A 25,226-nucleotide genomic window follows, 5' to 3' on the forward strand; every position below is an offset into this window, starting at 1 on the left:
ATGAGGTTAAGTTTTATTATTTTTTTTTCTTGTATAAAAATTGTGGAAATTTTTGTTTGAAAGTCGAGAAAAACTCAAACTGTTCCTGTTGTAGTTCGGTGGTGAGAGTCGGATTATTCTTGTTTCATGGATGTAAACTCGTGGGCGAACACGTTTTTTGTTACCCTCGAATCAGGCAAAGTACTTTGGCCTCAACAGGCGAAGGTAACGGACGGAACGATTAGCCAGTTCACGTGGGTAAGATAATCAGACTTGATACATATTTTGCTCCAGATTTACGATGAACATTACGTGCGCCTCGCTACCTAACTGTACGATGAGGTTGAAGGTTCTATTATGTCTTTCTACCACATGAATGAAGTGGGTTTTTTTTTCATCCATTCGTCTATCCCAAAGAGCTTCGTTGGGGTCCGCTGGTCTGTTGCTGTTCCATTTCGGTCGTGTGATCCCGGGACGGTAGACGGGACCAAGGGGATCCAGATCTCGCTCACAAGTGACTCAGAATAAAGTTATCAGATCCCCCCGTCAGGTCTTCGCCCCCAGAGGACCCAGCAGAAGAGTTTCAGGAAGTCTGTGTATTGTAGACCGACACACACACACAGACACCAGAGATTTGTTGTGCTTCATCACGACTTTATTTTGTTTGGATATAATAATCCTACGTAAGTCAGAAAAAATAGAAAATAAAACTATTTTCTTTATTAATAAAAGCCATGTTAAGGTTGTACTCTATCTCAATAAGAGGGACACTGTACCCCAGACCAGGTGTGTGTGTGTGTGAGGTCATCATGAAGTAGGTGGTGGAGCCGCTTCACCAAGCGGCGCGTCGTGTGTGTGTGATAGGCTACAGTTGCCGTCGAGTTCATTAACCAACATACGGCCCTAACGACTCCCCGGGAGCCGAACGATAGATGAGCCGTCTGAAATGTAGACCTACAACGTGCATTCAAACGTGCAGAACAGAAAATAAACAATATGAAGCTATTTAAACCAAAAAAAAAAAGCAAAAAACGAAAAAATTCCCTTTTGTTTTCAGCGCCGAATGAGGTATATAGTAAATAAGCACCGCTCTCCACCAGGACGCATTTATCATAATCTCATAATACGATTTTCTCTATTTTTTTCCCCCATCTCGATCATCCGCCCAACTCCTGGGGGTCTGTTCTTCCCTCCCTCCTCCACTACTGACCTCTGGTTCTCGTTCACTCATAATTGCAGTTGATTAAAACCACACTCGGTCGCCTTCACGCGCATCCCTCCCTCCCACACGCCACACGTCTCGCAGGCCGACGCCCTCCGACTCCCCCCCACAAGATAGATAAGATAAGACTCCTGGCCGCTTGTGGGACACCCAAAATTTGCATGGCCAGGGTCCCTCCCCCTCTTGCCGTAGGAAGACACCTGTTAAGCTCGCAAAACACCTGGTCATCTGGGGAAACTCTTGGTAGTCCTAGTAAACACGTGGTAACCTGGAGAACACGTGGTCGCCTTGAAAACACCTGGTAACTTGAAAAAACACTTGATAGCCTAGAAAACACGTGGTAGCCTAGACAACACCTGGTAGCCTAGAAAACACCTGGTTGCCTAGAAAACACCTGGTAGCCTAGAAAACACCTGGTTGCCTAGAAAACACCTGGTTGCCTAGAAAACACCTGGTAGCCTAGAAAACACCTTGTAGCCTAGAAAAACCTGGTTGCCTAGAAAACATTTGGTAGCCTAGAAAACACCTGGTAACCTAGAAAACAACTTGTGGCCTAAAAAGCATTTTATAGTCCAGAAAAACGCTTTGTAGCCCAGAAAAAAAAATCTTGCAGACCATAAAACTACATTATTTCCCCAGAAAAACACACTTCAGACAGAACTGTACTGGTGGGACAGTGACCATAACTGTACTGGTGGGACAGTGACCATAACTGTACTGGTGGGACAGTGACCATAACTGTACTGGTGTGACAGTGACCACAAGTGTACTGGTGGGACAGTGACCATAACTGCTGGTGGGACAGTGACCCTAACTGCTGGTGGGACAGTGACCATAACTATACTGGTGGGACAGTGACCATAACTACTGGTGGGACAGTGACCATAACTGTACTAGTGGGACAGTGACCATAACTGTACTGGTGGGACAGTGACCATAACTGCTGGTGGGACAGTGACCATAACCACTGGTGGGACAGTGACATTGAGAAAGGTGGTCCATGAGACCAGAGTGAAACTCACAACCCATAGACGAGTCAAGGGGTCACTGTATGTGTGTGTCTCCGTGTGTGTGTGTGTGGAGGTGGTTGGGGTGTCTCTCCGTGTGTGTTGTGTATGTGTGTGTGTGTGTGTGTGTGTGTGTGTGTGTGCAGGTGGCTGGGTAACTGTTATGTTGTGATGCGCCCAGTGACTCGTTTGATTTATTCATTACAAGGGTACGGGCCTTTGGTTAAGATGGCCCAGCCTTTCACCACAAGTTAGGGGGCTATGCTATCACACCCCCAGGTCGTAACGCGGTGCTTTGAAAAAGGTTGTACCATCGTGCTCAGGGGTCGTACCGTCGATGTTGCTCCGAGGAGGTTAATATCGGGCTTCAGTAAGTCCCACTTGCATTTTCTCGGAAGAGCCCGAAGCTGCCCATTTTCTTTCACACATAGTATATTATCCCCTTGCTCCAGGTCTGAAGTCTAGCTGGAAAAAAAAGATGCGGTTCCGGAATTAGGTTTTCGTGTGTTCCAGTGAAGGCAGTGGAACAGGGGTGGTACTGCCGCCAGTCTGTGCCCGAGAAGAAATCTTCTGTGTCAAGCAGATATTGTGTGCGTTTTCAGCGAGAGGTAACTGACAGTAGAAAATGAACTCTGAAGTTATTACTACGTCTTGCTCTGCTCCCACCACCCCCTCCCTCTCAAGTGACTTCGGCCGCCGCGTTTGCCCAGCCCGCCCGAAGTCCGATTTCTCTTGTGTAATTTTGGTAATCTAGAGAGTTGCATCTAATGTCTGAACCCTCCGCTGCAGGTGAATATCTGACCTGTGACATGAGGAAGGCACTCACAAACTCCAACAAACCGCTCTGAATAATGGAGCACAGCGGCGGAGCGCGGCACATATTATACCCGCCTCATAAAGCCATTGGGCTAGAGCTGGTATGCCACGTTGCAGGGGGCGTGGATCGAAGGGAGGGCCGCCAGGGCTCATAGCTCAGGCCAGGTGGGGCCGAATGACCCCTGCCGCGACCGACTCCCCCCTCCTCTACCTGGTGAGGCGGAGCATCCATCCTGGCTCTCCTCATTTCCAACCCCGCCCACTGTTCCTTCTCACACGCTGTCCTCTCTCCCGAGAATCGCTCATTATGTCTCGCTGCTGATCTCTATTAAGATTTAGGATGAATCGGAGCCCAATCATGAGAAATATGGGGAAGTGCGCACGAAACAAAGCAACAGAAAACTGTTCCGGCAGGTGGTTCCTCCGACTCCTCTTCCCCCGCGGTGGCTTGGTAGGCGGGGACAAGTGACGTCACGTCCAGCACACACCTGAGCACCCGGCTTGAGAGTCTGGCAGTCCGTGTGTGTGGGTGAAACGACAAAGTCACGTCCTTACGTTTCTGTGACTTTATTTCTTCTTTTCATCCTCTCCTCCTCCCTGTACCACACAGCGAGCACCACACAACAGCACTGCGCACAGCACGATGACCAGCGTGACCATGGATAACAGCAACGCACTGTCCCAGAGCATGGACTCCGTCAACACAGCAGCAGCTGAAGAGGAGGTCAGTCCAAACCACTACTGTGCACACACCTTGTGTTCTTGTCCAAGGAAAGTGAGTCTCTAAAGTCAACCTAGGAACTGTGACCCGTCAGCGGAAGACATAACGCGTCAGCAGAACAAAGCTCTACTACGGAGGAATGTTAAAATGCCAATTCATCCTTGAATTTCTCATAACCATCCAATTTTCCCATGATATCTTGTGCAAAAGTTAACGTAAATAATGTGTTGCTTCGGGAGAAGTGGCGGTAACTGAATAAGTATTTACGCTGGAGAACTGTTGTCCTGTATCGACGTGATGGGGGGGCCCCGCGCCATTTGCAAGACCTCAACCAGAGCCTGGGAGTCGGCCAGGGGCCCACGAGAGCCGACCCTGGTCACACTCTGCACGGAAAAAAGGAAGCCATTTCTTGTTGGACTCGTGATCTCGGTGGATTCAGTGTGGGTGTAGAGTTTTAGTTGTAAGAATTGTGCAGCACCGAGCCTGCCTTCCTAGTCTTGTGATCATAGATGGCCAAGTTCCCTCAAGACCATTAAAAGGCCTTCAGTCGTATCTTCCAGTGATGATCTCTGTTCGAATTACAGTCGTGTTGATATGATTGGTAGTGTGTAACGTTATGTGGTGGGGGCTGGGTAGTGCGAAACTTCTAACACCTCAGGGAATTCTACTATATCCAGGTTATGGACTTTCTCACCTGATACATATCCCACAACCAATTTAAAGACTTTTCTTTATATATATGTTTGATGCTGATGTGATCGCGTAGCACAGATGATGTACAGTGGACAGGAACCTAAAAATGACCGTACCGAACATAGCTTAGCGTTTACTCTCCATGCAGTTGCAATAGTTGCAGTAATGTTCGAATCCTCGTTGTTGTACGAGGGAAAAAAAAAACGTGTTGTATTGTATGGGGAACCTACCAAGCAGGCACAGAACGTACGAGTAGTAGCCAGTGTTGTGACCCATGTCCGTTGTTGCACCGAATGTTTGAACAGAACCTTCAAACAGCCCAGTAATCTGCTGAAGGTGAAATGTTTGGCAGATTAACCTGTTTTGCGATGATGGCTCCAGTCCAGGTGATCATATGACTTCATTCTAAAAAAAAAAGAGATAAAAAGATGGCAGGCAGCTCAGTTACGTGTTACTAACTTGGGTTTCCAGACTTTAAAGAATATCGTTCATCTGTTCAGTGAAGATTACTGTCCTAGTATGTTCAGTTCGCCTGTTAGTAAACTGATGCGAGAGTAAGGTGGGAGAGGAATAGTGTTTACACCGTAGAAGACACACGACGACGCCTAACTTTCGTCTGGGCATTGAAGTTAACGGTTAAGCAAGTTACGTTGTCTGGGGGTGAGAGGATTGGGGAGGGGGGATGATGAAGAGGAAGATTCATACTGGTGCTGACTAGGTTAGCTTGGCCAGGGTGAAATTTCAAGAGGACATATATGAATGACAAGTTATTGCAATATATGTCTTTTGGGGGGGTGTTTAATTAAAGGCAGCTCATGTATGCTAAAGTCGTTGCAACTCAAGTGTATATCCAAGCTATGTTGGAAGTTCAGCAATAAGCTTATGGTAATATATGGGAGTTAACTTGGTCTCCGTTTCTAGGCCAGTACTTTCGTATATCTTTTTATACACGTTTCTTTTGAAAGTTTAGAAACTCGTCTCCTCATTACGTATAATACGTTATGTACCTCCTCTTTATCCATTGCCTCCATTTCGTATCTAGGATCGTATCGACCCTGACTCTGCTACACCTTTCAAGAGAGTGTACTAATCAGGTGAATTTATATCCAGTTTATGGTACGGTGACCAACACTGAGCAGCAGGACAACTGTGATATATAAAGATTGTTTTAGTGGAGTTTGGAAGTGACCTGTTGGCAACAGTGGTTATTTGGCTTGTTCTGCACAGTAATACGCCATTGTCTTTTCCATCAGGTCTGTCCAAACCAGCATTCCTCCATCTTGAAATGATTATTTTCTCCCCCTCAGTAGATTGAGTTTTGCCTCCTCTTAAGTCCAGTTCAGTGGTTGGGGGCCAGCAGGACCGTTTGGACATTGTCTGTATATATTGTTCCTCGTCGAGTTCGTTGTCGTTTTATTGACTTTAAAACTGTCGTGTATTCCATCATCATCATCATCTTTAGTGATCGTGTTGATTGCTCATGACTGGAGCCAAGATGTGTCACTTCGAGTGACACTTGACGAGAATCCCCAGATATGTTTGTCATTTGTGCTTTCACTTCGTTACTCATGGCATTATCATCATCCAACAGTCGGGAACTACTTCTTCTCCCAGATCAATGCGCCTCCAAACTCTCCTGGACCTACGTGGTTCCCGTAGAAAGCTTTTGCTTAAAGTTGAGGTAAATAACACACACACACACACGCCATCGTCTTGCCCCCTCATCACTTCGCTATCATCCGCCTCCAACGCTGGCCAAGTGGTGGTGATGACAGACACACCAGCGAGCGCCCTGCGGTGGGTGAAGTCGTGGTACAGTATTATGACTCATTACTTACGCTCCTGGTCCTCCCACCTGACAACGAATCGGGAGTTTGCTCGCGTTGCTTCCAGTGATTGTACACGCTATTGACGTAATACTAATGGGTCGGTAATTAGAGGCAGGTGACATATCCCTGCTCCCCTTTTTATTGTGTGTGTGTATTGGTGTGCGACTTTAACGATCTTCTACGATTCTAGTATCCTAGTGATTCACCATTAACAAATGGAACACAGATTTACTCCAGCTTATATATATATATATATATATATATATATATATATATATATATATATATATATATATATATATGTGATTGTCCAAGGCAGACAATCTTGGACAATCACGTGTTTACCAAATGGCGTCCTAGCTACGTCTCTTCGTTGTAAATAAGCTGACTCATATTTCTTTCTTGTATATCCTCTGATGATGTGATTGTTACACGAAAGTGCACTTGGGAACTTGTGTTTCATTTTCCCCGTGGACTCATAGGAATATCTTAATCACGCGCAAAATTGTGATCCTTTCCAATATATATATATATATATATATATATATATATATATATATATATATATATATATATATATATATGTGTGTGTGTGTGTGTGTGTGTGTGTGTGTGTGTGTATTAACCCCCCAACATACAACTCCTCAGTGTTTGAGAACCCTTCCGATTGCTTAGTTACGTAATGCATACAGATAAGATTTATTTAACTGAAGATTGTGTGGGTAAGTGATTCAGGAGACGCAATGCTTATCGGATGAAATATACTGGGGAGTGGCTTATCACAGGATACAAAGGAATTCGAAAGAACAACAACCCCGCTGGGGTCGTAACGAAGTTCTTTGTGTTAGTGGAAGAGTTTAGTAGGTCTTAGATTGGCGTAGGAAGGGCGCAGCAGACGCAGGAGTTGAAGACGACCTATTGATGTTAGGCATCAACGCGGCGTACTGTACTGCTGCTGGGTGTGAAATATGTATATATATATATATATATATATATATATATATATATATGGGTGGCATGCGCAGAACGTTCTGTAGAATGGGGTTATCGTACGCAGAACTTTGGGTGAGCGTGGAACATGCGCAGAGCGTTGTGTGAAAGTGGGTGACATGCGTCGAGCGTTGTGTGAACTTCACCAAGCATGTGTGGAGAGGTGTGAATGGGATGGTCGGCTCCGGCTCGGGAACTGACCAGCTGATGAAAGCTGATCTTGTAGTTATACACACACACACACACACACACACACACACACGCCTTGCTTTAATCTTGCTCATATCATAAGACTTAAAAGTCAGCAAATCTGTCTAGTTATATGTCCCACACGACAAGGCTGTATGTAACATTGCTTCATTGGTGTATGGGTTCAGTTTGAGGTAGTTTGCTGAATGGGTTCAGTGTGAACTAGTGTGGTGTAGGGGTTCAGTGTGAGTGCATGGTCTCTGGGTTTAGTGTGAGCCAGCATGGATGTAGAGGTTCAGTGTGAGCCAGCATGTTGTAGGGGTTCAGTGTGAGCCAGCATGGTGTAGGGGTTCAGTGTGAGCCAGTTTGATGTAGGGGTTTAGTGTGAGCCAGCATGGTGTGAGGGGTTCAGTGTGAGCCAGCATCGTGTAGGGGTTCAGTGTGAGCCAGCATCGTGTAGGGGTTCAGTGTAAGCCAGCATCGTGTAGGGGTTCAGTATAAGCCAGCATCGTGTAGGGGTTCAGTGTGAGCCAGCAACGTGTAGGGGTTCAACGTGAGCCAGCATGTTGTAAGGGGTTCAACGTGAGCCAGCATGGTATGGGGGTTCTGTGTGAGCCAGCATGGGTATGGGGGTTCAGTGTGAGCCAGCATGATTTAGGAATTCAGTGTGAGCCCAGCATGGCGTAGGGGTTTAGGGTGAGCCAGTATGGTACATACATCGGTTAAAGCTATCGTGGTGTATGGGTTCAGTGTGTTAACACAATGTAAGGGTAAATTCATTTTGAGTTAGCATGTTGTATATAGGTTGTGAGCTAACATGATGTATGGGTTCATTGTGAGCTAAGTCACAGTACCTGTCGACAGACGGTAGGGATATTGTAGTAATATATCGTAGGTAACTTTGATACGCAAAAGCAGATATATCTGCCATTAGACCTTGATAGGATTAGGCTGTCGCGCCTGGGACATGGGTGCTTGTCTCGCCGAAAACGTGTTGGCAAGTATCAATATGTCCACTGGGGACATGAGTTGGTCGATATAGCCACCTTTATGAAAATCCACCGAGGCTGTATTGGCCACTGGGGTGAGTTGTGACTCCCTTTGAATCCACCTATGTGTACCAAGGGCATGCGGACTTGTTTTACTGCCACGTAGTGTTGGCAGCAGTGTAGACAAGATAAACAAACGGGAAAACGAAGTTTAATGACAGACAAGAAGCGTGACTTCAACGAAGTTAAAACTACACATGTGATTGCAGCGAGCGATTGATGGCTCCAGCTGTTTATTTATTGACCGGATGAACTGATTTGCTGGCTTCAACACCCGATGCATTGCGTTTTCTGACCGTTTATCTGAGCAATAGATTCTACCCATCCGTTTTTTTTATTGTGTGGGGTGAAGTTGTCGTGGGTGACCACAGTGTAGTGTGTGTGTGTGTGTGTGTGTGACGCGGTCCGTGTGGGGTCAGGTTTCTCAGTGTAGTAGTGTGGGGTTGGAAATACGCGGGGTCTATATGCAGATTCCCGGCAAGATCTTTTGTGTCGTAGTATCTTAGAAATAGATTTTTCTTCTCCTCTTCTTCCCCCCATTCAACCTCCCTCCCTCCCCTAATCCCATGACATTATGCCGTGGGTCCGTAGCGCTGTTTTCGTACAAAAGTGACATGGTGGTGTGGGTCATGTCATGTCACCATTTGGACATTGCTCGTTCCCACTTGACCAGTGCATCATGCTACCTCACATTGAACCTATACACCACCGCTGGCACACACTGAACCATGATATCATGCTGCCTCACACAGTGAACCCCATGGCCAGCCTACCTCCAGCTGGACCCATATACCGATGAAGCAGCGTTGGAAATGCTTGGTATTCGATGGGTTACTTATCTCATTTTGGTGTTCTCGGTGTGTGTGTGTGTGTGTGTGTGTGTGTGTGTGTGTGTGTGTTGCGCTCAAAATGGTCCGTTCCAAACAGTACATTTGAATATAATATTTTTCTCGGGGTCGTGTGTCAGGGAAGCTAGGCTGCTGGTGGGGGGGGCTATGTAGCCTCGCTCTGCTATGCACTCACAGGCCTGACTTGATAAGATAAGGAGACGTTGTCCCGGATATCTGAACCCCCTCGGGTCGTGTGACCTTTTAAGAATTAGGTCAAAGGCCAGGACATGGTACTGTGAAGGGGTCGTACTCGAGGGGACAATTTTGATTTTCTCTTTGATCGATACAGACGAGAATAGATCCGAATTTAGCGCCTTTGCCATGATTACCTTAAGGGGTGGGTGACTTGGTGACCCTGGGCTGCGTTAGGTTGTTAAATGAATGGTTAAAAAAAGAAATATATAAATGGAATGGGATTCATGAAATCGTATTAAATTAGCAGTACTCACTCTCTCTCTCTCTCTCTCTCTCTCTCTCTCTCTCTCTCTCTCTCTCTCTCTCTCTCTCTCTCTTACTCAGTTTGGTGTCTCACCTGACCTAGTGGAGACAGTCTTTACTTTTGACGAAGTATTTCAGTCCCCCTCTTGTAGGCAAGGAGGCATTCTCCATAGAGAGAGAGAGGGAGAGAGAGAGAGAGAGAGAGAGAGAGAGAGAGAGAGAGAGAGAGAGAGAGAGAGTTTCTACCCTGGAGGATGACTAGGTTTGTCATGTAGTGGGTTTCCATCTCGTAATACACCAGCAGCAGCAGCAGGCGGGCGGGCGGGTAGAATGAGTCACGGTGGCCGTGAGATTGTGCCTGGTCATTCCATAACAAAAAAAAAAAAAAAAAGAGAGAGAAAGAAAATGGGGGTATTTATAAATAAAACCAAGTTAGCATTCATAGTGAGGCGGTAGATTTCCGCGCCTCGCACGCAGAGTTAGACTGTTGGCGATGGAAAAAGGTTTGGAATATGATGGAAAAAGGTTTGAAATATGATGGAAGAAGGTTTGGAATATGATGGAAGAGGTTTGGAATATGATGGAAGAAGGTTTGGAATATGATGGAAGAGGTTTGGAATATGATGGAAGAAGGTTTGGAATATGATGGAAGAGGTTTGGAATATGATGGAAGAAGGTTTGGAATATGATGGAAGAAGGTTTGGAATATGATGGAAGAAGGTTTGGAATATGATGGAAGAAGGTTTGGAATATGATGGAAGAGGTTTGGAATATGATGGAAAAAGGTTTGGAATATGATGGAAGAAGGTTTGGAATATGATCGTAAGGAAGAGGAAGTCGAGAAATAGGTTTGCCTTGCGTGGGGCAAGTTTTTATAAGGCAGATGTACAGTGTCGGTCGTTGCCTTGCCCCTCGCCCATTAAGGAAAAACGGGTCAGGTGTCCACGGATTTGATTCGCAGTTGTTTTTATAGACTTCTGCCAGATTCCCTCTCGCTTGCTTGCCCTCCCCCTCTCTCTCTCTCTCTCTCTCTCTCTCTCTCTCTCTCTCTCTCTCTCTCCAGCATGGCCGAGTCAGTCCCTGAGTTAGCGCATGACTTAATGTATCTTTTCCGTCTAGCCGTCTATATGAAGTTTGCCTTATCCCTCAGTAGCTCAGCTCTGTAACCGTTCAGCCCCCCCCATAGCTTAGCTCGACTGCGTAACACTCCATCTCTTTAGCTCATCTCAGCTCAGTAGCAATCCAGCTCTCGCTCAGCTCAGCTATGTAATACCCTATCTGTATAGCTTAGCTCTGCAGAAGCACAATTGTGTCATTTGGGTCTGTAGCAGATCAAACAATATAGATTGCCTCTTTGAAATACCATTTCTGTAGCATGGCTCTTTAACAGTCCAGATTAAATACCTTAATTCAGTTTTATAAGTTTTACCGAAGCTCAGCTTCGTACAATGTCTCTTCCCTGATGCAAATCCGTAACTTAACCTTCCCTGTAACTTGTATTTCATTTTCCTCTTGAGCTTCTCACTCGTCCTTTTTACGTGGTCGATCATCTGTATCTTAGCCTAGGCTTCCTGTGGATTAGCGCTGTTCCTAACTTCGGTCATTGCATCGTAACTCGATTCACCTCATTATCTCGGCCCAGCTCTCCTTAACTACTCCTACAGCCCACACGACGCACTGAAGCTTGTTCTCAGGGCGGGCGTCCCTGTTGCTTTGACCTGACTCGAGGGGCGGCCAGGTCACGCCTGTCATCCTTGAGGATCGTACCGCCGTGCTCAGGGAGGGAGGGAGGGTCGGGTGGCTAGGCTTGGTAAGGTGTGTGGGTGCAGAAAGGCGACTGGTAACAATTCATTTCGTTTGCTTCCTCAGTGTGTGTGTGTGTGTGTGTGTGTGTGCTCTCGTAATGGTCACTGTTCCCGTAACGTCAGCTTTGTAGATATTATCTCTTCAGCTGCCCAAAGACTTGTGTTGGAAGAAGAAAATTGCAAAGTGATTGTTAGATTAAGTTAGGGTTAGTATGGTAGGGAAGGGTAGATTAGGTTAAGTTAGGAAAAGGTTAGGTTATTGTGGGGAAGGATTGGTTAAGTTATGGTAGGAGATGATAGGTTAGGTATGGTTGTTTTGTTGGGAAGGGAAGGTTAGGTTTAAGTTATGGTAGGCAAGGTTAATTTAGTTTTAAGTTATGGTAGGAAAGGGTAAGTTAGATTAGGTTAGGTTATCCAGCGGTAGGAAAAGGTAGGTTAGGTTAGATTAGGGTAAGTCATGGTAAGTTAGATTTCGGTAGAGAAAGGGGAGGTTAGGGTAAGTTTTGGCAGGGAAGGGTAGGTTAAATTAGGGTAGAGAAGGGTAGGTTGTATTAGGGTAGGGAAGGTTAGGGTAGGGTGAAGCATGGTAGGGAAGGTGTAGTTTTTTTTTTGTGGCATACGTATGGCTAGGTTAGGATGGGGACGTTGGAGTTACTGATGGAGGAAGAATTGTGGGAGTTACTGGGGAGGAGGAGTAGTATGTGTGGGGCGTAGGAGTTACTGCGGGAGGAGGAGGAAGTGTGGGGAGATACCGGGGGAGGAGGAGCGATCAAGCGAAGCAGAACGCGTCAACGGCCCGTCCGTTGCGACGGCTGGCTGGAAGTCCCGCTTGCAGGTGATGGTGGTTTGTGTGTGTGTGTGTGTGTGTTGTACCGGGAGTGGCGTGCATGACGACACGCTTTATGGTAGGGATACGTAGGGGAACGGTGAAATCTCATGCAGACACGAGCTGAGGTTTGTCACAGGGAACGGAGGAACCTCACGCAGATACGAACTGAGGTTTGTCACAGGGAACGGAGGAACCTCACGCAGATACGAGCTGAGGTTTGTCACAGAGAACGGAGGAACCTCACGCAGACATGAGCCATGACGACCATGACAAGGAGCGGCGGTGCCTAATGTAGACGGGCTGAGGTTCCAGAGGGGCTGGCGGACAGGAGGAGGAGGCGGTGGTGGGAGGGCTGGAGAGTGCGAGCTAGTACGGTTGAGGTAGCAGCCAGTGAGCGGAGAGCCGACGACACACTCGGTGCTCTCGCCACACAAGAAATATAGAATCCACTCATGAAAAACGGGGGGGGGGGGGGGGTCGTCACGTCACGGCAACAGCAGGTGTAATGCACCTGCCTCCTGGCTGACGAAAAGTTTGACCTCGACGATACGACGACCTCTGGGGTAAGACGGACGGGCGGGGCCCTCTGACCTGATCCTCAAAGGTCAGATCATAGACCTGGACGTCCATCACCCAACGATCGTCTAGATTCTCGTAGGTGATAATGACGTTCTCCGTAGGGGTTTAAAGGGTTGAGTGGCATGGGTGGGTGTGCGGGAGGAACCCATGTTATACCTTCTCCCCCTCCACCCACCACCAGCACAACTTATTACCCCTGGAGCCATCAGTCAGGTCCTGAAAGTCACATGGAAGCGATGTGCACTGGGAGGAGACGCGCGGGTCTGGCACACGTGGAGCAACTGTGTTGTTATTGTCCTCAGTCGTGGTCTGACACACATGGAGCAACTGTTTTGTTATTGTCCTCAGTCGTGGTCTGGCACACATGGAGCAACTGTGTTGTTATTGTCCTCAGTCGTGGTCTGGCACACGTGGAGCAACTGTGTTGTTATTGTCCTCAGTCGTGGTCTGGCACACATGGAGCAACTGTGTTGTTATTGTCCTCAGTCGTGGTCTGGCACACGTGGAGCAACTGTGTTGTTATTGTCCTCAGTCGTGGTCTGGCACACATGGAGCAACTGTGTTGTTATTGTCCTCAGTCGTGGTCTGGCACACGTGGAGCAACTGTGTTGTTATTGTCCTCAGTCGTCGTACATGGAGTGAGGTGGGTGGTGACGCTGGGACTATCCGGACCTTACGCAAATTGAGGACTTTGGAGGTCGGCCTCCCCACTGTCCCGTCCCTTTGCTCGCACTACTCTTCCTTCCTTCCTTCCTTCCTTCCTTCCTTTCCTTCGTAGTTCCTGCTATTTTCTCTCCCCTTTGGAACAGGTTAGGGGGCGGGTGGCAACCACGGACCAGGGAGGTATCGGGAGGGCTTGCAGTGGGTTTTTTTTTTTTTTTCAGTGGCTGTTGAGTGCCCTTCCGAGGAAAACCGGTTGGTGTCGTCTGGTTCAGCCTCGGTGTACTTCACGTCGGTTTGCCGGCCCTGGCCAACACCGTGCCTGGTCTGTCTGGGTTCCTGGTGGTGGTGTGTGAGCCCAGCCTCTCGCCATCCCCCACCACCACCACCACGACAGTGCGGAGAAATGAGAAAATTAATACATATTTTTTTTTGGGGCCTTTCGGTTAATTAAATCTGGGTTTCTTTTTTATTATTATTCATCGGGGATAATGTAAAATATTTCGTCTTTTTTTTTTTCTTTTCTTTGAGGGGTGAAATGGAAAATGGAAAAGACAAAAAGGAAAAAAATAGTGCGCGTGGGCGTGAAGGGGATGTGTTGATGTACGAATCTACTGCATACTTGCTGATGCCATGTGTGAGGTGAGGTGAGGTGAGGGACGTAGGGAGGGAGGAGTGAGTGTGGCATGTGTCGCACAACACTGATGCCATGTGTGAGGTGAGGTGAGGTGAGGGACGTAGGGAGGGAGGAGTGAGTGTGGCATGTGTCGCACGACACTGATGCCATGTGTGAGGTGAGGTGAGGTGAGGGACGTAGGGAGGGAGGAGTGAGTGTGGCATGTGTCGCACGACACTGATGCCATGTGTGAGGTGAGGTGAGGGACGTAGGGAGGGAGGAGTGAGTGTGGCATGTGTCGCACAACACTGATCCCATGTGTGAGGTGAGGTGAGGTGAGGGACGTAGGGAGGGAGGAGTGAGTGTGGCATGTGTCGCACAACACTGATGCCATGTGTGAGGTGAGGTGAGGTGAGGGACGTAGGGAGGGAGGAGTGAGTGTGGCATGTGTCGCACAACACTGATGCCATGTGTGAGGTGAGGTGAGGTGAGGGACGTAGGGAGGGAGGAGTGAGTGTGGCATGTGTCGCACAACACTGATCCCATGTGTGAGGTGAGGGAGGGAGGGAGGAGTGAGTGTGGCATGTGTTGCACGACACTGGAGATGGGAGTCCCAATTTGCCGTTGTAGTGAGGTAGGCAGGTGTGGTGTCGCTGGCTGACCACAGGTGACGGCACTGGTGGTTGCGTTGGTGGCCCGGCGAGGGATCACGCCCTTCCCCACACCGCCCATTTGGAAGATGGTTCCTAAGCACGACCGCTACGGTCTTTGGCTGTCATGGCCTGGCCTTTGGCTAGTACCCTAAGGCGTCAGGTCAAAGGCCAGGTCAGTATACTCAAGGCTCGGACCCCGTCGTGCTCTGGGAGGGGGCTGGAAATCCTCCCCTCTCATTATTTTTTTGATTTTCCAAAAGAAGGAACAGAGAAGGGGGCCAGGTGAGGATATTCCCTCAAAGGCCCAGTCCTCTGTTCTTAACGCTACCTCGCTAACGCGGGAAATGGCGAATAGTACGAAAAGAAAGATGTATATATGTAATTTTTCAAAACATGTTCGCCATTTCCTGCGTTATCTAGTAGCGCCAGGAACAGAGGGGGGACATGATAAAAAAAATTAATGATTTTTTTTTTCGTTTTACAGTTCATATTACTAAATCTGAATGTTATAATTTTGGGTGGGCTAGGTTACCTTGGGTCTTTTAAGGTTAGGACACCCTGGCCTAAGGTTGTGTTTTGGTTACTTTAGGTCAAGGTTGGTTTTGGGTTGTTAGGTTAGTGTGGGTCAAGGGTATAGGTTACTATGGGTTAAGGTTAGGGTAGCATGGATTAAGGTTTGGATTGGTTAGCCCCCCCCCCCCCCCCAAAAAAAAAAAAAAAAAAGTGACGATATTGGAATTAACTTGCACTTAAGTCTCAGGGTTTGGTTATGGGTGTTTCCTTAAGATACAGTTTCGTTAAAGTTGCAATATCGTAACGTCATCATTGGCTAGGTATTTTCTCTGTGCACTATGATACAGTTACGCAGTAGCTAGTTTGTGCTGTGCATTAAGCAGTAGCTAGGTTTGTGCTGTGCATTAAGCAGTAGCTAGGTTTGTGCTGTGCATTAAGCAGTAGCTAGGTTTGTGCTGTGCATTAAGCAGTAGCTAGGGTTGTGCTGTGCATTAAGCAGTAGCTAGGGTTGTGCTGTGCATTAAGCAGTAGCTAGGGTTGTGCTGTGCATTACGCTAGTGTGTATTATACAGTAGCTGGTATATTGCACAATAGCTCGTGTGTTATAAAGTAGCGTGTGTGTGTGTTATGCAGTAGGTAGTGTTTTATGTAGTAACTAAGGAGTTATCATGTGGGTTAGTGTGCAGTATACATTAGCTAGTGTGTTATACAGGAGCTAGTGTGTTTTATATAGTTGCTAGTGTGTTATGATGTGATTAGTATGCAGTATACAGTAGCTAGTGTGTTTTATACAGTAGCTAGTGTATTTTATATTGTAGCTAGTGTGTGTTATACAATAGTTAGTGTGTTATTATGAGGTTAGTGTGAATTATACAGTAATTAGTATGTTTTATACTGTAACTAGTGTGTGTTATACAGTAGGTAGTGTGTTATGATGTGGTTAGTGTGCAGTATACAGTAGCTAGTGTGTTATATCCTGTAGCTAGTGTGTGCTATGCAGTAGTGATCATGCGGGTGAAAAAGTGCAAGGTGTTGTGGGGGCTTGAAGAAAGTCGATGATTCTACAGTATTGGCTGGCGTTACCCCTCGGCCAAGGCCAGGGGTAGGAGCAGAGCCAGGGGTATGTGTGCTGGGCTAGGCGAAGACCAAGGCTGGGCCTTAACAAAGGAACATTGTTGGGTTTACTGAACTAAGTTAAGGGCTAGGCTAGGGTGGTGGGGACAAGGCTAGGCTCCAGGATTGGTTTGGAACAGTGCTGGTGATAAGACGAGGCTATAGGCTAGGCCATGCTAAGAACAAGACTAGGCTATAGGCTGGGCCAGGCTCAGAACAAGACTAGGCTATAGGCTGGGCCAGGCTCAGAACAAGACTAGGCTATAGGCTGGGCCAGGCTCTGAACAAGACTAGGCTATAGGCTAGGCCATGCTCAGAACAAGACTGGGCTATAGGCTGGGCCAGGCTCAGAACAAGACTAGGCTATAGGCTAGCCAGGCTCAGAACAAGACTAGGCTATAGGCTGACCAGGCTCAGAACAAGACTGGGCTATAGGCTGGGCCATATACCGCGCTAACTCATAGGTCTGGGCTTAGTTTGACGATGGCCATTGGTAGGCTAGGCTGTGGAAGACTCGCGTAGCTTCTTCATTAGCAAATTGCTAAAATATGATCTCGGCTAGCTTAAATTTTTTTTTCTATAAGAATAAATACAATTTTTTTTTTTTTAGGAAGATAATTGAAGCCTGATGGTATTATGAATGCAACATTTTACTGTACTGGTGACAACTAAGGAACTGGAAGAAAATTATTTTTTGATAATTTGTTATATTTTGATTACTTTTGAAAGCCTTTTTTTTCTTCTGGTCTTCCCGCCTGTATTTTGACATTGAGGTGTATCTCAAACCTGGCGTTATTCTTACTGTAAGGTGTACCATGCATGTGTATTCACTCTCCCAAAGCCTGAAGGTTCTACCATACTTCGCTTGATGTATATATTTTTTCAGGAATATCGTCCATAGCTTTAGTTATGGTTTTTGAGTTTTACATACGTACCTCAGCATCTGTGCTTTGTATCTTTCAGGTATGCTATGCTTGATTTAGCTCTGTGCATAGCTTTTAGGTATAGCATACATAGTTTTTTTTTATATATACCTGAGGAGTATACCTCATATTCCTTTATTTTTTTGTTATTAGTTTTGACGTATACTTTACATGACTTATATGACATAGCATTACGTATATTTTGAAGGTATGATTTTCACACATTACTCTTTTTTTCATACAATATACTGGTAGACAAGAATATATCTATATCTATCTACCTATCTATCTATCTATCTATCCCTGTATATATATATATATATATATATATATATATATATATATATATATATATATATATATATAGTGTATTGTGTTTCTTAACCCTTAACTTAAGCACGAACATACGACCTTTAAGGGTTAGGTCAGAAGGCCAGAGGTCGACCCGTCCTGCTCCACAGTTAGGAATGGTCGTACACACACTTTTGCAAATAATTTTCCTCTGTAATACCTCACAAAGGATTTCCCGGTGCATGTTGATCAGGCCGTGGTATACATGCATATGTTCAGTGCGTGAGAAGTATTCCTTGTGCACGGCAAGTATGCCCTGGTGCAGTAAGTGTAGTAAGTATGCACACTGTGTCAGCAAGTATGCCCTGGTATAGTAAGTATGCCCACTGTAGCAGCAGGTATGCCCGGATATAGTAAGTATGCCCACTGTAGCAGCAGGTATGCCCAGGTATAGTAGTATGCCCACTGTAGCAGCAGGTATGCCCAGGTATAGTAAGTATGCCCACTGTAGCAGCAAGTATGCACAGGTATAGTAAGTATGCCCACTGTAGCAGCAAGTATGCCCAGGTATAGTAAGTATACCCACTGTACCAGCGAGTATACCCACTGGATAGCATGAAAGGTCATGTCTCTTGCAGAATATTATCTGGTACATTCCGCTTGCTGACACCTTCCGGGACGTTGCTGGATATATATAATTAAAAAAAAAAAATGGGACGTTTGTCATAACGAAGAATATTGTCCAGTGAAAACTCTGTGATGGAAGATCTCCATTGGGAACCTAACTGGGAGAACACAAGTGTTGTTGTAGGCTTAAAGTAAGATGCAGTCTCGTATGTGTTATAAGTATGTTGTGCATAGCATGAGGAGGAATAAAGAACATTTATAATGCACAGGTTAGTACTGAGAAATATTTTGCCAGTGTATAGCATTAGGTGTGGAGTCAGGAACGTATTGATTTGTCCACAGCGGAATATGGGAGACCATCCAGTACTGTACTGGGCTTTGAAGTATGGGAGACGGGTACATTACTGGCCCAGACCGTAGCCAAGAAAAAGAATCGTTCAGTTTACGTCACAAACTTTCTGGAAATGCTGCCTCTCCTCCCTGACCTCTGGGGTACATTATCCATTGCCTTAGTGGGAGGAAGTTTGATCCAGGACACTCCCCTACTTTGCTAAAACTTCAGACACATGGAAACATTTCTTCGTGAAGAGAATAACTTTTTTTTTCATCCAACTTAGCGATGTGTCTGTCTGTCCACAACGAGATGGTTGCCGTGAATGGCAGGGTTAGCGCGTAGCGCACACCGCACGACTTGCTTGATGAGGTGACGTTTCTCCTCACGTGTCCTCTGGCGAAGTTGTCTGTTCGAGGTCCCTCAGGAACCGTCTTCAGCCAAGGGTTTAGTTTTCCTTTGAGTGTTTGTGTAGTCAACTCAGCGTAGATTTCATAGTCACCTCAGCGTAGATTTCATTAGTGTCCAGGTACTGTGTTAGATAAACGTACCAGCTTCCTCGCTGGGCATTTATGTACATTTGTCTGGTGTCTCTTTGCTGAGTTGAACCTGAACATGCAAGGGGTGAAAGATGTGCACGGGATAAAGTAAACTGGAGGGATGTGGTATACATGGGGCGACGTTGCTCTCAGTGGATTGAGCCAGGGCACATGAAGCGGCCGGAGGAAACCATGGTATAAGGTCTGTGGGACCTGGTTGTGGATAAGGGGCTGTAGTGTCTGTGAATCACACTTGGCCTCTAGAGAATGGATGAATGTGAGCGAATGAGGCCTCATTTAACGTCTGTTAGAGGGCGTAAGGTCCTGTGGTGGTTGGTTGGAGGATGTAGATCGAGTGGTGGTTGTATGGAAGGTTGTATGGAACAAAGCTTTAGATTTCTTATGTCTCGTTCCACAGTGTGGAGGCGGTGGCACCAACACGGGGACTCTCTGCTGGCGAATTTCATCCCGGCGAACTCTGTCTCTGGCGCACTGGAGGGAGTGCCGGAGGATTTTTAGCTCAGCCTGTGTGCGTTTTCTTTTCCGATGTGCCGGCACACACACACACACACACACACACACACACACACACACACCTCAGAGTCAAGAGAACATTATTTGAAATGAAAGCCATAACGTTCGTCAAATAGTAGTACTATTGTGATGAACTTGATTCCAAATACATTGCGTGTTGGTTGTTGATTTGACTGCGTGTTAGTTGTTGATTTGACTGGCGACGGGACTGTATTTGTGTTGTATACATTCTTGATCGCTCAAGGCCGAGGGTGGTGCTTCATTTTGAATTTCTCTCGGCCAGCCACTCACTCCCCCCACTTTACGCTTGTATTTCATCCCTCATTCCCGTAATTAGGCATTTGAATACCTCGCACAGCAACTGCCCTCCCCGAGATGGGAGACCATACTGTTGTTCTGTGTCGAACAGATGAACGGTTCTGTTTTCCCGAGTTCTGTGCCGTTCAGCCGATATAGTGTTCGTCGTCAGGAGCCAGGGATTGGGTATGACCCCGCCTCAACCCGCACCATTATCCCCCCCTTTGACCACCCCACCCCCCAACGATGCGACCCTTGACCACGACGACACGACCTTTGAGCGCGGTGGCGGCCACGACCCTGGAGCAATGACGGGACGACCCTTGTGGCACGACGACGACCACGGCCCTTCGGTCTTAAGGTCGCTGGCCACCGACTCGCTAACTCAGGGTCGGGTCGATTATGTAGGCAGGTTTTGTAGATTGTTACCAGTAAGATGGACTGTGGTGGAGTTGCCGCTGGGTTTTAAGAGTAACGCGTTACTGGCGAAACCTTTATTTTTCTTTTTCACTTTGTGTGAACTGGTGTTAGGGCGGGGTTACGCAGTAGTAGAACATCCACGCCAGTTCGCTGTGGTAAATGATTCCATCAGTCAACACAACGTACGAAAGAATTAACCTTAAGCTCGTGGTAATGGACATTATTATTATTATTATTATTATTATTATTATTGTTATTATTGTTATTATTATTATTATTACGTAGATGATCATGTCGTGTGGCGTAGTGGTGTGTGGTGGTGGTAGAGGAGGAGGGGGGGGTGGATGGGTGGCGTATCTGTATGGTTCAAGATGTGTTGTGGTAGGGTTCAGTGGGTGGGATTGTCACGGTAGTGGATGAGATGTGGATGTGGTGAGTGGTGTAGTGGATGGGATGTGGTGTGGTGTAGTGGGGATGTGGTGTGGTATGGTGGGGATGGGATGTGGTGTGGTGTAGTGGATGTGGTGTGGTATGGAGAGGTGGGGATGTGGTGTGGTATGGTTGGGATGGGATGTGGTGTGGTGTAGTGGATGTGGTGTGGTATGGAGAGGTGGGGATGTGGTGTGGTGTGGTGGGGATGTGGTGTGGTGTGGTGGGGAGGGTGGGCGCGATACAACAGGTGTATATGATCCTGTGGTCGCAGGTGTGCTGGTGGTGGGTGTGGCTCACCTGTGTCTTCCGGTCATACAGCTGTTTCCTTCTCTCTCTGTCACCCCCCACCCGCGCCTTGCCAGTCCCCCTCCTCTCTGCCTTACCTTACTCTGCTCCACCCTTTCCTTACCCATCGCCCCCCACCTCCCTCCTCCTCCTCCCCTTTGTCTTCCTGCCGCCAGAATACAATTTTACCAAGATAGTTAGTTTCCTCCTATTGTCCTGTCCTGCCCCCTCCCCTAACACACACACACACACACACACACACACACACACACACACACACACACCTCCCGGTGCCTGCATCCCTCCACCCCCACCCCTTTTTACCAAGCCCCTCCCAGTACCTGCTCTCACCATCCCCACCCCACCCTTCCTTCTTCTTCTTCTCCATACTCCTCCCAGTCCCTGTCGCACCACCCGCCACACCCCGACTTGTCTCACCTCCTCCACCTACCACCTCCTCCTCCTCCCTCACTCCCTCCCTCTCTCAGAGGTGAGCGATGTGCACCTCGTTGAAAAATTTCGACATAGTACTTTTTTTCCATGTTATCCGAGACTGCACGAGCAGCTGAGGCCCTAATTATCGTGTGTGTATATATATATATATATATATATATATATATATATATATATATATATATATATATATATATATATATATATATTCGCCATTTCCCGCATTGCCGAGGTAGCGTTAAGAACAGAGGACTGAGCCTTAGAGGGAATATCGTCACTTGGCCCCCTTCTCTGCTCCTTCTTTTGGAAAATAAAAAAAAAATGGGAGGGTAGGATTTCCAGCCCCTAGGGTTGGATGAACAGCTGGGTTGACTGTGGACCGACTGCCGTGACCAGGACTCGAACGTATGCGCTCGACCCTGGGCGGTCCGTGAATGCGTCACGGTCAGGAACGCTTAACCGCTTCACTACGGTAGGGAGGTTCTTCGCAGGTGTGTGTGTGTGTGTGTGTGTGTGTGTGTGTGTGTGTGTGTATGTGTGTGTTCCCTCCTGACCGGCGAGGTCGGTAGGGGTTCATTGGCGACGCTGGTCCAGCCAGAGTTGCCAACACCATGTCAACAAAGTGGGGGCAGTTCACCGATGTTGTATCATCATTAAACTCCTCTCGTATATATTTTCGTTATATAATGATTAAGGGGACAGAGAATTCCCCGAAGACAATACATCATTTCCGAAAGTAAATTCTCGCTCTAATTTGCACTCCTTTGAGCGGTCCGCTAATGATAATGTTGTGTTGGTAATTATGGCGGTGTGTCTCTCCCATTGATTTTACTATAGCCATGTGATGATATAGAGGGAACAGGGTATGCTATTGAGCATTTAACTAGGACGATTGCTGTGAACACTTGTATGGCATGCTGAAATTATAGTAATGATGCTGTTAACACTTGTATGGAATGCTGAAATTATGATACTAATGCTGTTAACTTTTGTATGGAAGGCTGAAATTGTTATTATCACTATTGTTATTATTATAATTAGTAGTAGTAGTAGTAGTAGTAGTATTATAAGAGTATGTTGGATAGAGAAAATTGGATCGATGTGGTATACGGGGGGCGACGTGCTGTGAATGGGGAGGCGGGGCTGAACCAGGGTGTATGTACGAAACCGTTGAGGTAAAACATGATACAGTCTGTGGGGCTTGGCTGTGGTGGACGGTGGTTGGTTCTGGTTTCCCGTACGTTGAATATTATGACAGTTAGAGAATGGATTTTGTGCAAATGAGGGGCATTGTTCTCCTGCTGGTGACACGTCCTCGCTCAGGTGGGGAGCGCCAGTTAGGTGTTATTATTATTATTATTATTATTATTACTATTATTATTATGAAGCGGATGCTGTATCCTCGCCGTCATGTGCAGCTGACACTGTATTACATTAACATAATACTCCCCTGTTAATTCGAAGGATGTTTTCCATGTATGTGAGCGGCGATGATGGTGGTGGTGTTGCCGCCGGCCATGAAAGTATGGCAGGGGGGGGACTGAAACCGTGGGCGTGGCCCAAAACTGTAGTAAGAGGGGCGCGGGAGGGGTAGGAGGAGGAAGGGGGGGATGGCCTAAAATTGTCATGGTGGAGGAAAGCTTGTGGGTGTGGTGGCGGCCCCGAAATAGTGGTAGCGGACGAAAAGTTGGTGGTGGTAGGGTGGAATTATTTGGCCGTGGACGCCATGATGTGTGTGTGTGTGTGTGTGTGTGTGTGTGTGTGTGTGTGTGTGTGTGTGTGAAGACATGGAAGCTCTTGGGGTTCCTCCCCAAGATTCTGGGTTCCCGAAGCCCCGTGCAGGATATACTACACTCCTCCAGCAGTGTCCTTAGGTCTTCCAGTAATCTTTTTAAAGTCTTGTAGAACTTGGGGCTTAGAGGCGAGGTCTCAAGGTGTTTGGCTTCCAGGAGGTTCTGGAACAACACAAGGGGATGGAAACGGAGGCAGTATATCACCCTTGGCTTCCAGAAGGTTCTGGAACAACCTTAGGGGGGGAAAGAGAGGAGTCTTTGCCACCCTTGGCTTCCAGGAAATTCTGGAACAGCCGTAGGGAAGAATGAGAAGACTGTACCACCCTTGGCTTCCAAAAGGTTCTGGAACAACGTGAGTGGAGGAAGAGGAGACTATGGCTTCTAGAAGGTTCTGGAACAACTTGAGGAGGAGGAGGAGGAAGAAGAGACTCGCTATGTCGTTCTTGGCTTCCACAGGGTTCTAGACCAACACGGGGGAAGAGATGACTGCATATGCCGCCCTCGGCTTCTTAAAGCCTCTCGAACATCAGTGAGGAAAGGATCATATATGACCTCGGCAAGTCTTCCTTCATTCCTCCGCACAACCTCGGGATCTTGGAACGCCACCTCTCCTTTAGCTGCACCACGAGACCCGACCCCTCCCCTCCCTCCCTCCAGACAAAGACGTACCTCTCCGATGGGAACCCCTTGCCACGCCTGTGTATGTCGCCTCACCTTACCTCAGCTGACATCGTCTTTCCCAGCCCTGCGCTGCTTGCATGCAGCTCTCCCGATACCATATCACCCATTGTACCAGCTCAAGCAAATACCTTTGGATCCTGATCCAGCTCTGTGGCTCAGCCCTCGCTATGTCAGGACAAGGTAGACACAGGAGGAACACCCGCTGGAAGTGTTACTAGTGACGTCACTAGTGTAACGGGGGGAATGTGTGACGTCACTAGTGTCACGGGGGACTACGTGACGTCACTAATGTCATGGGGGAAGGGGGACCACGGGAGAACGGGGAGCTATGAAACGTCACTGGTGCGACGGGGGGATAATGTGACGTCACTAATGTGACGGGGGACGGCATGACGTTGTGAGTGTGATGGGGGGGAAGGGGGAACTACAACGCATCAAGACTGGTACGTCATCGGGACGACGCACACGCATCACCTACAGAACGTACGCGTCGCCCGAGCGACGGACGTGTCACCGGAGCAAGGGCTACTACGTCAGCAGGCGGAGGCATACGTCACACTGACGTGCAAGGGGAGACGTGGACGTCATGATGACAGCGCGTCGCTTCCCGCTAAGGTTTTAATTAGAGACGAGAACAGATTGTTTGTGTTGTGCTGGTGGAAATCATTGTATAGGTGGGGAATGTGCCGGTCTGGCCAGGCTGGGGGAGGCCCTCACCAGGGAATTAACATCGATAGCCAATCATTGAATTATCTCAGTGAACCTATATATATATATATATATATATATATATATATATATATATATATATATATATATATATATATATATATATATATGCATTGTATTGTATCTCCTTTGATGATGTGATTATTACACGAAAGTGCACTTGGGAACTTATCGTGTTTCATTTCCCAATGGACTCATAGCACTGTTTATATATATATGGTGCGAAAGGTCACAGTTGCCTTCCTTGCTTTCAGAAGGTGACATTAGGAATAACGTACACACACACACACACACACACAC

At 47.1% G+C, this 25,226-nt stretch overlaps 1 protein-coding gene across 12 annotated transcripts in view; it reads left to right on the forward strand.

The window, feature by feature from the left end:
• Positions 1-3,523: 3,523 nt before the first annotated feature.
• The window catches only part of cpo (couch potato), a 245,170-nt gene continuing 223,467 nt past the window's right edge, over positions 3,524-25,226 (forward strand). For 7 of the 12 annotated variants that reach the window (XR_011712175.1, XM_071657937.1, XM_071657932.1 and 4 more), the window contains exon 1: positions 3,524-3,747. Coding sequence is in view for 11 of the 12 variants with exons in the window: in XM_071657937.1 (XP_071514038.1) it covers positions 3,668-3,747 (80 nt within the window). In the remaining variant the exon portion in view is untranslated. Of the gene's footprint in view, positions 3,749-25,226 lie in introns of all 12 variants that reach the window. The other 5 variants (XM_071657934.1, XM_071657941.1, XM_071657943.1 and 2 more) reach the window with 1 other exon arrangement.

This window comes from Panulirus ornatus, chromosome 65 (genome assembly GCF_036320965.1).
Source record: "Panulirus ornatus isolate Po-2019 chromosome 65, ASM3632096v1, whole genome shotgun sequence".
NCBI classification, from domain to species: Eukaryota; Metazoa; Arthropoda; class Malacostraca; order Decapoda; family Palinuridae; genus Panulirus; species Panulirus ornatus.